The sequence below is a fragment of the Argiope bruennichi genome, chromosome 8, assembly GCF_947563725.1.
Source record: "Argiope bruennichi chromosome 8, qqArgBrue1.1, whole genome shotgun sequence".
Lineage (NCBI taxonomy): Eukaryota > Metazoa > Arthropoda > Arachnida > Araneae > Araneidae > Argiope > Argiope bruennichi.
Window position 1 is genome coordinate 122,469,393 of NC_079158.1, and position 15,805 is coordinate 122,485,197.

Sequence of the window (15,805 nt, forward strand, 5' to 3'; positions counted from 1 at the left end):
TTTTTTATAATAATTTTTTGTAATTTGGAAAAGGTTTTGTGACCCCCTGTATTTCATGATTGAGCTAATTCTATGGTATGTGAAAACAAATTAATATTTATTGATTGATAAAGAATTCATCTAAATTCATATTATGATGTTAGTATCTTTCTGGCGAGAAATTTAGAATGTCACAGAATTATTTTCATATGTTTTGATTTTTTTTAAAATTACGACTCTTTTGAAAAGGAGTATAAAAGAACAGAAATATGTATGGAAATTCGATGAAAATTTAAGTGTATATTCGTGTTTCTAGTATCAAACTTAGATTTTGAATAAATTTACTGTATTAAGTGTGGTAAATTAATTAAGAAAGTTTAATTATTTTATAAATAACTTAATTCAGTAATGATAAATCAATGACAATAATATGGAAATGGATATTTTTTCAAATTTCATCTTTGAAAATTAAGTATCTGATTAAAAACAAAATTGAATGAAATACTATGAAATGTATAATAAACTGAATATTTGACAATTTCAGAATTTTCAAATCTAGAAAAGGTTGATTTTTACCAAATATGTTTTCTCTGTTCTTAAAAACACATGTTATGGTATGGTGGGTAAATTTGATGAGGAGATGTCGTTTTCATTGTAATACCAGTTTCGAAATTATGAAATCTCACCCCATAAATGGACTTTTAGTAGCTGAAATTTTGCAAAGAATTCTTCCTAACTTTTAGTATATGTAAAATGTGAACATCCTAATACTGCTCTGAATATTAATAGACGAAATTTCTTCAAAACAAACAGATAAAATTAATTTCGTGCAGAGAATTTGTTTGCTTTCAGCAGTCTTTTATATTTACTAATACACAGGACAGTATGGACTACTAATATACATTTACTAATATACAGGACTATGTAGACTATATATTTACTAATATACAGTCTACATAGCCAGAAGAGTTTGACGTATTATTATGTCAAACAAGGTTTAATTATAAAAATATTCTTGAAAAGAATTCTTCCTAGCTTTTAGAATATGTGGAATGTGATAATCCTAATACTATTTCTTGTATAGCAAACGAAACTTCTCGAAGAAAAGCAGATAAAATTAAATTCGTGCTTAATCAGTAAAGAATCTGTTTGTTTTCAGCAGTCCTATATGTTTACTAATAGAAATACTGTCTACATCAGCCAGCCGTATTTGGCGTATCATTATCAGTAAGAAAAAGGAAAATCTCTGATGCTGGTAATCGTCCACTTCCCAAATAAATCTGATGCATCCTCGTATCTGCCGCAGCTGTTGAAAAACGGGTGCACCACCCAGGATGCACCAAATTAGGTTCCGTGGAGGACGCAGAGGATGTTATTTCGCAAGCACGTGGAACATCACGTTGCTCTTTCGCGTGATTTACGGATTTAATTCGATGGATTAAAAAAAAAGACTTCCCTCGGTTGATGGGCGACAATCTTTTGCCATAAACCTGACAAAATAAAATAAATGATTTATTCTTTTTAAGATATTTTTAACAAACAAGAAAAATAATTCTAAAAAACAAGATAAATGATTTAAGTTTATAAATGTTTTTGAAGAATTTTTTTTAAGAAATATAAGAGGAACGAGATTATAAAATTGTTTAATATGTCGTATATTGCAAATTTAACAATGAATGACATTTAAAGATTTATACTTTTTTTATTAAAAGAATTTTTTTAAGTAAAAAATAAACTCTCATGAAACTTAGGGTTATATATTTTGGCAAAGTCATAGTTTTTATTCAAATATATTCTTTCCGATTTTCTTCTCGGATTTTTTTAATTCAGTATTACATTATAACTAAATTACTCTTATTAATTACAAATATGGTGAAAGATCCGACATGGTGAAAAAATTAACATCATATTATAAAAAAATTACTGCTATTAATTATATATATATATATATTGTTAAAGATGGAGCATTCTGTATAAGCAAGGATTTATTTTTTCATTAAAGTTTCATCTAATGAAATTTTGTCGATAATACTGGAAGTTCTTAGATTAAAACTGATTTAAATTATATATTAGTTTTCATGAATTCAGTCATTATATTTTAATGATATTATTGCTATAAATTAAGATAATGAATTCATTTTTAAAAAATTCGATGGATTTAGAACTTTGTTCTTTTATACTTTTTTTCTGTTTACATATATTTAAAATAGAAGAATTTCCATTTGTGTGAAATAGCTCTAAAGAGGTGCGTTTAAATCATTGCAGTTTTGAAAATTCCAGGATGAAAGATTAATTAATATATTGACGGTAAACAAGTAAAACAGGATGGATGTCAATTCCTTTCTTATGATTTTTTAAATTCTTTTTCCCCTTTTCTATATCTGAAATACTTAATTCAATTTTAACTTCATTATAGATAGCTATGATTTAATTAAAGATCTATTTACAAAGAATCTTATTTTACCTTCTGATTTGTAATATCTATTTATCCAGAACTTTCGCTCGCACATTTATTACAATTTCTTAAGAATCGTTTTTTGATTGCCAGTGGCATATAACCTAAGCAAATTTCTAAACAAAATTTTTTATTGAATCTAGAATTTCAGTTATCAAAATATTTACCATAAAAAAATGTCTAAAAATTCTTGGCGCATTTCTAAAGTTTAGAAAATGAATAATTAATTCTACTTTTTAAAATTACATCCGAGAAGCATACTGTACAATTAACCCCTTGCCGAGGATAACTTTCGAGATTCGGTCCCCAGTGCCAAGTATATATACGTATATAGTTGCGAGCGAGACGTATATATACGCCCGCGGCAGGCAAGGGGTTAAATAGTGAATTATTAAAAATATTGAATGAAAATATAAAAAAAAATGTTTTATTTTCTTCTCTAAACTGAAGAATAAAACGATAGAAGAATTATTGTCAAAGCTGAAGAATAAAACGATAGAAGAATTATTGTCAAAGCTGAAGAATAAAACAATAGAATAATTATTGTCAAAACTGAAGAATAAAACGATAGAAGAATTATTGTTAAAACTGAAGAATAAAACATGTACGAATCATTGCCAAAACTGAAGAATAAAATTTGCATTTTGTACAATGTTCGAAAACTATATAAATAAAAGAATCTTTATATTATAAAATTACTAATTCTCATTTTAAGATAAGAAGAAAACAACAAAATTGATTGATATAGAAAATATAAACGAAAAAATTGATTTTCTGTATAAAATCTAATTTTAAAAACAATTAAAATTTTATTCAGTTTTGTAATTTTTAATTAGAATGCTACGAAATCATTTATGCAATAATATATGTATCCAACTACAAGAAAGTTTTTTTTCCATTTAAGTTCTCCTAGTAGTTGTCATGATTCATAATTTAGTTGTAAAAAGCTGCAAAATTATTCTATTTTTTATAATTGTAAACTTATTCTTTCATTACGGAATAAAGGCGAAAATAAGAAAATGAATTAATCAACATAAAAAAAAGGAAAACCAAAATGCATGCTTTGCATTTTTGAAAGCAATTTAAGTCCCAGAACAATAGAAACAAAATAAAGAAATACAGAGTTCAAAACGAATCCTCTCATGTATGAATTTTGAATTCATTCAAGAGATATTCATTCATGCTTCATTAGTTTTTCAAAGAACAATATTTATGAAACTAATAATCATAAATGCCACGGATGAGAGAATTTTCAATAAAAAAATATTATTTCATAAAATTCGAAAATACAAATTTTTATAAAAGAAAAAAAATAGTGTTATAAAAAAATAAATCGTATAATTATTCCTTAAATTGCGTATTGATATACAAAAAATAAAATTCAAAAGATAGTAACAAAGAAATAGTTTGTGGAAGACAGACGATAAAATAAATATTGTAAAGAAATTTATTAGTGCATAATAATTTTTCCTTCCCTTTCATTTTTTTTTTTGTAATTAAACTGCAACTTTGAATTAAAGGTTTAAAAAAATACGTTATGCGTTTACAAAATATTAAAACAAATTTTTGTATCGAATATATCATTCAATCATCTGTACTGCATTTTGTTATTTTATTGTAAATAGGATTTATTGTCTGCCACAAATTAAATGCTGAAAAAGTGTATTATATATTTTACTTGGGTACCTAATATATCCCAAATACATTTTTAAATATTTTTTAACAAATAAAGAATAATCTTTACAAACAATCATTTAATAATGATAATTTAAAAAATTAATCCGGTTTAAAGACTAAGCAGAAGGATATAAAAAATTTTCAAGTGTATGTGCGTGATAATATCGAGAATTTACATTTAAATTTGGGAGTATATTAATATGCGTTTCATTTTTACTTTAAAAGCATATTACTCTTATTTTTTAATTATTATAAAAATATTTAAACTTATAATACTGTATACTACTATTGTTGTAATGCATTATTATTGAAATAGCGCATTTCCTTTTTTTTTTTTTCATTTTAATCATATCTCTTATTTGCTTCTCATTTTGTGATTTTATGCACTTACATCCAATGCAAGTCATGATTAATGTAACTAAGGTATTTAAAGATCTTTCCGAATTATCAATATCTAGTTACGTCACAATTCTTTAATAACCAGTGATTCTAGAAATTATTTATTTTACAGAATACTGACGGATAAGTTTTTATCTCAGTGCCAAATTTATATAAAATTCTTATTTCTTTGAAAACATTCACCACTAATGTTGCCCTTGAGTTATTCATAAATGGAATGACACCTCCAGATACATGAATGTAACAAAAGGAATCGACTACCAGTCATATGTCCAAGGTCTCTTTTTCACCAAAAACTCATTAATTAAAAAAAATCCATTTACTAAAATACACAGGATTTTAAGAATTCGAATAGATACATTCAACGATCCGTCTGCTTTTCCCTATTCATAAGAATCAACAAGCTAAACCGACTTTGTATAATACAATGTACACAAATCCATAACGGGATGAAATTGTCCTTTTGTAAAAGATGCCTTCCTGTTATGTATAAACTCTCTCGGGCATTTTGTTGAAACTCAAGGTTAGTAGTCGGGATTACACGGTAGAGTGACCACCTGTTCTTCCAGACATGTGGGAGTTTAAAGTAGGAAGTAAATAAGACTTAATATTGAAGTTCATGGTCAAAAGAGGAAAAACAATGCCTCGTGTTTACTGGGAGGTGGGTGAATGACCGGACACTTTTAGCGATTGGATGATTGTGATCTGATTTCCGGTCGTTTCCCTTAGAGAGTTGTTTGGGAAGATGCAGGTAATTTGTGAAATCGATATTCGACAAATTAGTTTCTGATCCGAAACGTAGGGCATAAACGTGCAGGAAGCTTTCCCTTCTCAAGCAGAGCAAAAGCAGTAGAAAAATTATTATTCACTTCTTATTATCAACTTTATCAGCTTTATTATTATCAACAAAAACTTTGCATCACTGCATCGTAAAATTAAATTATGGATAATTATTTATCTTTAATAATTTATTTTGCTTCAACAACTGCCTTTCGATAAAGTTTACACCTTTTTTTTCAGAATCGAGCTCTTCTATTCGTTATACAATTTAGAATTTTATTTAGAATCGAGCTCTTCTATTTATTGCATTATTTAGAATTTCATTTAGAATTATCAAAATGCGCAAAAGAAATATTAGTTTTCACATATATTAGCAGTGACAACGAATGTCAATTAATATTAATATTTTTTAATTTCTTTTATTATTTTTACATTTAAATCCACGTATCCAATATTCCGATAGATAAAACATGAAAGCTCATTTTAAGCAAGACTTAAATCCAATAATGATTTCATTCAGAAAATAGTATTTAAGAAAAAAAAACGAGCTTCTTCAACGAATGACTCACAAACCAGTTCGAAGAAGACATCCTACGCTGATAAACAACTCCACCTAAAAGGAGAAAGGAAGATGTTGCATTGTATGTTTATAAATGACAGAATGATCTAAGAGAAAATGAAACATTCGCGCAGTTTGCTGCAATGAAAGTTATACTAAACCAAAACAACGCCTAACGAAAGCATTGTAACTACGATAGGAGCTTCATAAATGTCAAACGTGGATATTCCCAACTGTGGAAACTCCTTACTTAACCATACCCTTCAAATAGAACAAAAGGAAATAATTACCTTTTTAAAACTGTGAAATAGTTGTGTTCTATAGAAATATTAATCACTGGACCTTTTTTAAATTATTATTTAACAAAGTACTATTTTTCTGTGCAAGCTGTTGTTAATCTAGCATTACATTTCAATTATTTTTAATCTTATTGATACAATAAACAGCGGGAGTGGTCTCCGAAAACTTTTCTTGCATACTCCCAACAAATGTGTTAACTCCCATCCCTCACAAATAATTGGGAACATTGGGTAAGACAAAGAACTTTTTGCATAGTACTGGCATATACTATTTACGAAATATTAACCTTTGGAGTGAATTTAGCATTTTTACTGAAGCTATTGTGTGATTTCTGGCGAGTGTTTTGGCGATTAATCCCGGGCATGCGGTTAATAATATCCGAAAACCAAATAGGTGTGTCAGAAGCTTTTTTCCCCAAACGACTGAAACCAACATTTGGCACAAAACTAAAATGGTGCTCTAAAATCATATTACCAAATCTGCTGTATTCAAATCATTGCATTTTTGAATTATCGTGTTTACATGCTTCTGAACGTAAAGACCGACAGACGATCTACCCCTTCTTAGATATGGCTCAAAATTCAATGTCTACTTTATGAATATTAAATCTGTGCATCGAATTTTTTCTACCAGAGTTTCTTCGTATTATAATTATTATGTCAATTTATATTGGAACAGCCGGACAGACAGATTTCCTCTAAAGTGATTTTGTTCAAAATTTGATTGAAATTTTCAAATTGGGTGTGAAGCACATATACTAAATTCCATCCATCTCCCTGAAAATGTTTGAACATCACCAATGTTGAAAATGTTTTTTCTTCGCTACCGATGAAGAGACATAGTGCCAAAAATGTGTTTTATAAACTCTGGATAGTTTAAAATACGGAGATTCGTCAAAATCTCGAGAACTTTCCTGTAGAACACAAGGAAACACCGAAGTACAAGCCACTTTCTGATGAAGTGCTCCAAGTTCTGAGATCATATTTGAAAGAAGTAGTGTTATTTATCATAGACGAAGTGTCGATGAGAAAAACTGTAGCTGAAGCTCAAAAAGTAGTACCGGAAAAGAAAAAGAGGAAGACTACATACAAAAATAAGAAAAGGACTATCTACAAAAAGAAATGAGATGCCATCAAAAACGTAACTTGTGAAAAAAACCAAGTCTCGCAACTCAATTCTTCTATCGTAAAAAGTTGTGAGATCCATGTAATACGAAGTCGGTCCATTTATTCAGTCCCTACTTAAGGGTCCTTCTATCTTAAGTTATTACGTAATTAGCTAACCTAACAACAACTTATAGTGACCATATCAATACTGAAAATCTTTTATGGTTTAAATAAATAGATTGACTTGTCCATCGCATGAAAACACAATGTAACTTTACATTAAATTAGATTACATTAACATATTATATTAAATTAGATTGTTTAGTGCAATTGTCAAGTCAATCTATTTATTTAAACCATAAAAGATTTTCAATATTGATATGGTCACTATAAGATGTTGTTAGGTTAGCTAATTACGTAATAAGACAGAAGGACCCTTAAGTAGGGACTGAATAAATGGACCGACTTGGTATTACATGGATCTCACAACTTTTTACGATAGAAGAATTGAGTTGCGAGACTTGGTTTTTTTTACAAGTTATGCTTTTGATGGCATTTCTTATACGAAGAAGTAAAAATTGCTGTAAAAAAAAGTTTCTTCTTATTTATCTTTTTTTTAATAGAAATTGCATAATTACTTGGGTGAAATGTTAAAAGTTTTAGTAATATCTGTTTGCAATAATATTCGCAAGGACAAAATGTCACGGAAAGATTATCGTTATTGTTGTTTAATTAATGTCGAAAGACAAATTAAGTAAATGCCACATTTTCTTTAATATGTACCATTAATACAAGATTTCTTGTATTAATGGTACAAAAAAATTGAGTGAGGCTTTCCGTATTGTAAATTTTTGTACAACTTTTACCAAAGAATTATCTTTTATACAAAATTATCGAACTCTATTAAGGTTTATAATGTTGCAGAGTTGATTTGATTCTTACATTGTAGCAGTTGCATTACTCTATCTTCTCTTTTGGATAATAGATGGCGATGCCTGATTAGGTACGCATCCCGTAGTGCATTGCGATTGTAATTAATGAGATAAATGCTGCTCTGTCAAAGGTATGCGAGCATTAATGTCTTGTCTTACCTTTCGTGTTTGTGTTTGTTTTGTGTGAAATGTGATCATTAACGAAACATTCCCGAAACATATGTCCTCTTGCTTCCACTGCAAGGATCATAATGATCTTCATTCTACCACAACATAATAATTAGTCCAGATATACCCTCCCTACCAGGATTAATGTATACAATTCATGCTTTCATCAAATACCTCATATATAGTTCATGCTAATGAACATGTATTTTACAGCCGGGGAAAAGCAAGGATTTGACCATTAGAGATTTTTACTATTGCTACTTTAATCATATGACCGTACTATCTTTTAAATTCACTCCACTAGGGAATGAAATAATTTCTGTAGACGAATGTTCCTTCTTTTTTTTAAAAAAAAATATTTGGTTAATATCAAAGATTATTAATAAATCAATCAATTATTAACTAACCAATTTCTTTTTCTCTTGCAGTTTGTTCGGCATTGGTGAATACGCCAGAGACTTCTCCGACCAGATCGCAGCGCAGGCCTCCATGGCCGTCCAGAACATGATGCCCCAGGCCAGCAGAGCTATGAACGGACTCACGTCCTGGGGATCGCGGGTCGGAGAGACGGTGGCTAACGGAGTTCAGAAGAGGGGCCTCATCCGAGTCCCCATTGAGAGGGAGATCGAGGGCAACGACGAGGAAGTGGAGGTGTATGATCCCGAAGAAACGAGTGCGGCCCAGAAGCCACCCAGCGGAGGTGCTGGTGCAGGAAACGGATTCAACTCCTTCGTTCCCTTCTCCTTTGCATTTGGTTTTCTGACTCCCTGGTGGGATGGGTAAGTTAAGAGATATGGTTTTAATTTAGTTTATATATATTAAAGGCCCGTTCAGAAGCAATAGGGGAGATATTTTTGAGTGCATCTTGGGGAATTCAAACCATGCTCAAATGACAAGGACGACACATGAGCTGGCACTCTCTTACCCAACCAACAAGAAAACATTTGACCTTTGACAACATGTTTGATATTTATTAGTTCGCATTAACAACTGCCAAGGTAAATGGATCTTTACTTACGGTTTTATATTTGGCCCCGAACCTATCATTGGCCTATGAGAAATGGCATTCAATCTTTTATAGAAAAGCGTTATTGGAAGCACGTTTATGGGAAATTTCGAATATATAATCTTTCTGCATTATAAAATTTTAAATTTAAAGTAAATATTGATGAAAGCGGACTTTCAGAACATTATTTTGTGCAAACTTGTCTTGATTATTAGCATTTCACTTATCCAATGCTAATATATTAAAGTCCCATTTAGGAGCAACATGAGAGGTATTTTTGAACGAATCTGGTAATTTCGAACCACGTTCAAATGAGAAGGACGACTCATGAGCCAGTACTCTATTCGCCAACCAAAGAAAAAATATTTTGATCCTTGGCAACTTTCTTGACACTTACCAGTTCATGTACATAATTGGATGGTTCAAGTGGAACCGGTTTCAAATTTTCATAAGGTCCCTGAACTATCTCCAAGCCACTGCGGCTTACGACAAATGGAACTTAATCTTTAATAATAAAAAAAGCATTATTAAAAGAGCATTTAAAAGAAATTTCAAATATATAACTTTTTTGTATTATAAAATTTTAAGTTAAATTAAAGTAAATATTGTTGAACGCGGACTTGCAGAACATGATTTTGTGAAAAACTGGTTGTCTTGATTATTACCATTTTACTTATTCAAAGTTCGAATTTTATTCAAAAGTGATTCGCTTCACATCTCCGGTTGTATTTAAAAATAAAATCACAGAAATCATAAAAATTACAAAAGAAATTCGGGTGGAAGGATTTTTCAGATACGGAAGTACGGGAACGGATCAAAGAGTTAATCGAAAACTGATGAGTTGGGCAATTTTCTCGCATCAGCCGACGATGAAAGCAGAAATGGTGAACAAAATACATAAATAAATAAAACTGACATGAAGTTAAGCTAATTGTTAAAAAAGTTCTGAAACTATCTGATTTTAGAGTAGAGATTTCCTAAATTAAGGAAATAAGAAAGATATTGTGCGAAACATAGAAAAATCGTTTTTACTATGAAAATTTTAAAGAACTATCTCAATCATTGTTCCAAATAAAAATCATCAGATTTAAAAAAAGAAAAATCGTGCCATGTGCTCATTTATTAAAGATTGCATTTATGGAAGATTTTTTTTTTCGAATTATATTTCTTTCTTCATAAATTTCCAAAACTTAAGCCCCAATTTATATTTTAGTTAAATTGAAGCAATTTATTTGCTTTAATAAGAATTAATTTAACCTGAACACTTTTATAAAAAAATGTTTAAAAGTTTAACTAACTGTGGCATAAAGTTGTTTTAACATTCAGTTGCAGAATGGATGAAGTTAAAACTAATTTATAAAAATCTGCACTAATATTTAAAAAAAGGAGAAGTAAAAGCTTGTAAGTTAGCTGCATCGAAATACTATTTTAATCAGAAAAATTCACTTCATTTTCAGGCCTAACATTTGCGTCGAGAGAAATGAAATTGAAGAACCAGAGCAAGAAACTTCCGATATGCCTGGATTCAGCATCAATTTCGAAACAACTCGCTGTGTTCCAACCGAGTCTACATACGTCTGCACTCGAAAGTAAGTATATATATGGTAGATAACAAAGTCCTGTTTAGTTCAGTAATTAGTACGTAAATTTTAAAAGTTTCATGTATAAATTACTAAAACTTATCACATTCATTTAAAGGATTCAGACTAATGGAATGCGAAAGACCGTGGTAGTTCGACGTCAGTGCTGCCATGGATTCGTCAGACGAACAGATGGAAGACCAGGATGCAGTGCATGTAAGGCATATTTTATTAATAGCTACTAGTCGCTTCAGGCGATCAGCTGCTTCGCCAGGAATACTAATTATATTTGAGTTCAGATAAATCCTTTAAATATAACTTCACGTCCATAATTTTGCCAAATTGTTTGACATTAAAGGCATATTTTAATTATCTTACTTTAGTAGTTTTATTTATTGTGTACATGAACCTTTCTAATGGAGACAATTCTATCACATTACCTTCTTCTTCTTCATGAGCACAATAGCCCCTTGCAGACCTTGACTGCCTCAACGACCCGCACTTTCCAGCGTTTTCTATTCTCCGCAACTCCTTTCCAGTTCTTTATCCTCAGAACACTCAGGTCTCTTTCCAAATCACCCAACCATCTAGTTGGAGATCTTCCTCTGGCCTGGGATCCCATAGGATTTTTAAAAATGGTTATTTTGAGGGCGCTGTTTTCAGGGCTTCTCCAGATATGGCCGATCCATCTTAACCTATTGCTTCGGATAACCAGTGTTATCTGTGGTTGCCTATAGAGTTTGTATAATTCAAAATTAAATCTAGTTCGATAACATCCACTCTCTAGTATTGGGCTAAAGATAGTTCTAAGGCTCTTGAACACGCTCAGAGAACGCTGAGTGTCCAAATTTCACTTGCATAGAGCAGAACAGGCATAATAAGAGTCTTATAAATTCTTAGTTTAGTTTTTCGGCTGATTAAGTTGGATCTAAGTTGTTTTTTCAGTCCAAAGAAACATTTATTAGCTATTTTTATTCTGTTTTAAATTTCTGTTCTGAGTTTATTATTGGTATTAATCATTGTGCCAAGGTATTTGAAATGATGAACTTTTTCGAAGGTATGACCATGAATACACAGGGGAACACTGCTATCACATCATAGAGCTATTAAAAACATAAATATCCGATCCATCTATTTTCTAAATTTCGCATATTGTAACTTCACTTTTTTATTTGTCTTGTAAACAACACAAATATTAAATAGAATCCTTTTTTAACTTTTAGCAATGAAAGAAAATCACGGGATTAATTATTTGATGGAATAATGAAGAGCGTTTGAATTTCAAAGAACAGTGTAATCTGTTGTTAGAAATCAAAAAATTATTTTTATAAAATTGTCCAAAATTGATCAAAATTTCTCACGATTATTAAATTGGTATCATTGAAATGATATTTTAAAATTTTGAAACGGTGCAAAATTTATTTTTTCACAACGATATTTTTGGAAGTTACATAGAAAGGCAACAAAATTCAGCTTAATTTTTAATTCAATAAAATACTAATTAAAATTTTTTTAAATAAGTCTGCATTCCCACCCTTCAAAGTACACGTGTGCCAAATTTGGCAGCTACAGGTGAATCAGTGTAACCTGTAGAGCGCCAGCACGTACATAGACACACACGCAAACACACATCTATTCTTATTATTAGTATAACTGAATAAATATAAATTTCGATGCAACAATAAATATTCCTTTCAACACATTCAGTTTTAGAAACAGAGATTACTTAAATTTAAAGTTATAATGTAAGGTATGATACTACAAAAAATCTTATTTACATTTATTATTTTTATTTTATATAAAATAAAAAATTATAAACAGTTATTATAAAAACCGAATGAAATTAATAAATTTTTCAACTTTTGCAGTAAAAATGGAGAATGTTGTGGACACCATAAAGTCTTTGGAAAGGACTAAGTTCTTCCAGTGGATTGAAAATTCTGGTCTGACGGATCAACTGAAAACGGCCAATTATACCGTATTCACTCCTTCGAATGAAGCAATCATAGACTTTGAAGACGAAACAGAAGATGTGAGTATAATCGGCTTATGATTTCTTCTACTTTGTATTTTGATGGAAAATGCAGCTTTCTAACGTAGTTATATTTAAAACGCCATTTCCTATCTCTATTTCAAAATTAAATTGCGCTTTTTATCAGATTTTTGCAAAGAATGTAATGATAATAAAATCAATAATAAGATATTTTCCCAAAAATTACTAAACATTTTTATAGTTTTTTTTTTTTTTTGCAACACTCATTAAAATTTCAAAACAAAAAAAATCGAATTAATTCTTTTTTAAACTAAAATTTTAAATTCTGTTTAAAGATCATAATCTAGTTAAAATCATAAGGGAAAAAAAAAAAACAGAAAATTGTGAAATAGCTTTGTGTGATTTTTAACCCCTCCCCCCCAAAAAAACAATAGTTTATAGGGAAAAAAAGGAAATTACTTAATTGTTAGAAACTAAAAAAACAGTTGAGTGTTTATCTTGAATGCTGATGAGAAGAGGCACAGGAGATTAAAGTACCAATTACCAGCCAGCATCAAGAAAAATCTTATATAATCTAAATTCCTTTCCTTTCTCTAGTTTAGCAACAGTGAACAAGTAATTCTTGAGTCATCATTTTCCCAGTATTTAGTCTGCAATTTCGAAAGTAAAAATGTATATGTCCTTACCATTATCATTGCAACAAGTTACATTCCCCTCATGAGGAAGAAGAATGCAATACAATTCCGGTATGGGCACATTTAGGGAAACAGGGGCCAACTGCAAGGGGCCTTACTTTAAGATTTGACTTAAAAGGAGGGAAAGATGGGATTTCGACATACACTAGACGATTGCACACAACTAACGCAAATATTTGGCTTTGAGCATTAAGATTACATTTCTAGTTATTTTTCTTTAGAATTTGTTTGAACTCCCTCGAGAAAAAAAAAATCGGAGAGAGAGAGAGAAGCAATGTTCTTTCCAAGAACATGGAAAGACGTTTCCAGTTGGTGTTATCACGAATTCCAAGATTTCGTTTGCTGTTAATTAGAAACGTGAAAATATTTATTTGTTTATGAAAATGTAGTTCCCTTATCCTTATTAAAGATTCAAAATACTAAACTAAATGAGTTACAATCACAAACATTCAGGATTTTACTAAATTGTAAAGTGTACGGTACTTTTAATTTTATGAAAGGGTACTAATATTTTATCAATTATTAAAGTAAGAGAATGACTATACTGAAAGATAAGAACTACACAAGTCACGAATCGGATATTTACTGAATGTTAGACGCTTGTTTAGTAAATCAGACATATTGATAATACACAAAAATCATCACATCAGACAATACACAAAAATAATATTTCCCATCAGCCACAGAATTTTCGTAAATCACACACACGTACACACAAAAAAATGCTGTTGCATATTTTAAATTATTATGTGAAAACAATTTTATTTGACAGAACCAAATTTGAGATCAAAAATTAAAAAGTGAAATATTACAATCATTTTGAAAAAAGGGATTAAACTTCGCACCATGATCATTCTGCAAATATAACTTAATAAATGTGTCATATGGTTTTGATTCAAAAACTAATTTGAAACATTCGAAATTTGGAATATTTTCTCATGTTTCTGCTTCTGATCAAAAAAAAAAAAAAAAAATTCTACAAGTTATGAGGTCCAACAAATCATTCCCTTTATTTTCTGCCTATATATTTTGAAACAGCAAACCAAAACAGCATCATGTTCTCACGTGATAATAAATAAATGTGAGAGTTTTTTAAGAAAATTATATGCAGGATTATTGAATAAAATACATCGGTATTAGAATCTCAAATTAATTTATGTGTAAAACGACAGCAATAACCGTAAAATACATTGGTCAAGAAGAACCAAGCAGTAAATGGATCGAAATCTTGTTCAGGTCCAGAAACAAATATTCAATCACAAAAATATTCGTAAGATGCGTTGAATAATTTAGTATGCAAATGAAATCTTTCAAAAGAAAGTGCTTGGGTTTCAAATCGTGGTTTAAAAATTTACTTTAGAAGCACATTTTTCTTGTACAGAAATGGAGGAAAGGATTTTTCTCTTCTTTTTTCTTTGTATCCATGCTTTGAACCTAAAGCTCATTTCTCTTAAATCACTGATAGATTTATCTCAGTGGAACTTATCTTTTGAATGTTTTAACAGAAGCCAAAATACGAGTAAAATGCTCTACTATATAACTGTAACGGTCTTACTACAATTCATATAGCTCAAAGAATTATACAAAAACTTTGATCTTCTGCTGCTAAATATAAAAGATTATGACTTCAAATAGGAAATTTATATAGATTTTAAAATGTTAACCATGTAATTAACAAAAAAGATAGTTTTACAGAAATGCCCAATTCTATATATTAATAGGATACCAGATCCATATATTAACGCTGGATGATAGTAGAATGACCTTTGAGGAAAAATTTTAATCCAGAGTCAGGATCTCCAGAAAAAAAAATCTTCTAAACATCTATGCATATTAAATTAGGGTTCATGAAACAATTTGCTAAAATTTGGAATTAAAATGCTGATTACTTTCGATTGATGTTTTTCTACATTTATTAGAAGATGAATATCAAAGAAAATATGTTCGTCGGTTCATATTTAAGACCGTTAATGAAAGATTTCAAAAACTGAAGAAAAAAGAAAATCAATTGAGGGGAAAAAAAAAAAAAAAACATCGGTTAATTTCATAGATGCCACTCAGCTTGTTTTAGGAAATTACAAGGATCGTAGTATTTTTTTTTTTAAATATTTCAAATTCAAAATTTTTAAATAAAGAAATCTTAATTTGATACCGAAACATGAATATTGTTTCTAAA

The 15,805-nt window shown here is 29.8% G+C and overlaps 1 protein-coding gene across 1 annotated transcript in view; it reads left to right on the forward strand.

The window, feature by feature from the left end:
* LOC129980582 (transforming growth factor-beta-induced protein ig-h3-like) overlaps nucleotides 1-15,805 on the forward strand; it is a 38,571-nt gene that overhangs the window by 10,514 nt on the left and 12,252 nt on the right. Inside the window, exons 2-5 of the mRNA XM_056090959.1 lie at nucleotides 8,784-9,134; nucleotides 10,819-10,950; nucleotides 11,060-11,157; nucleotides 12,810-12,973. Coding sequence (XP_055946934.1) covers nucleotides 8,784-9,134; nucleotides 10,819-10,950; nucleotides 11,060-11,157; nucleotides 12,810-12,973 — 745 coding nt within the window. The remainder of the gene's footprint in view (nucleotides 1-8,783; nucleotides 9,135-10,818; nucleotides 10,951-11,059; nucleotides 11,158-12,809; nucleotides 12,974-15,805) is intronic.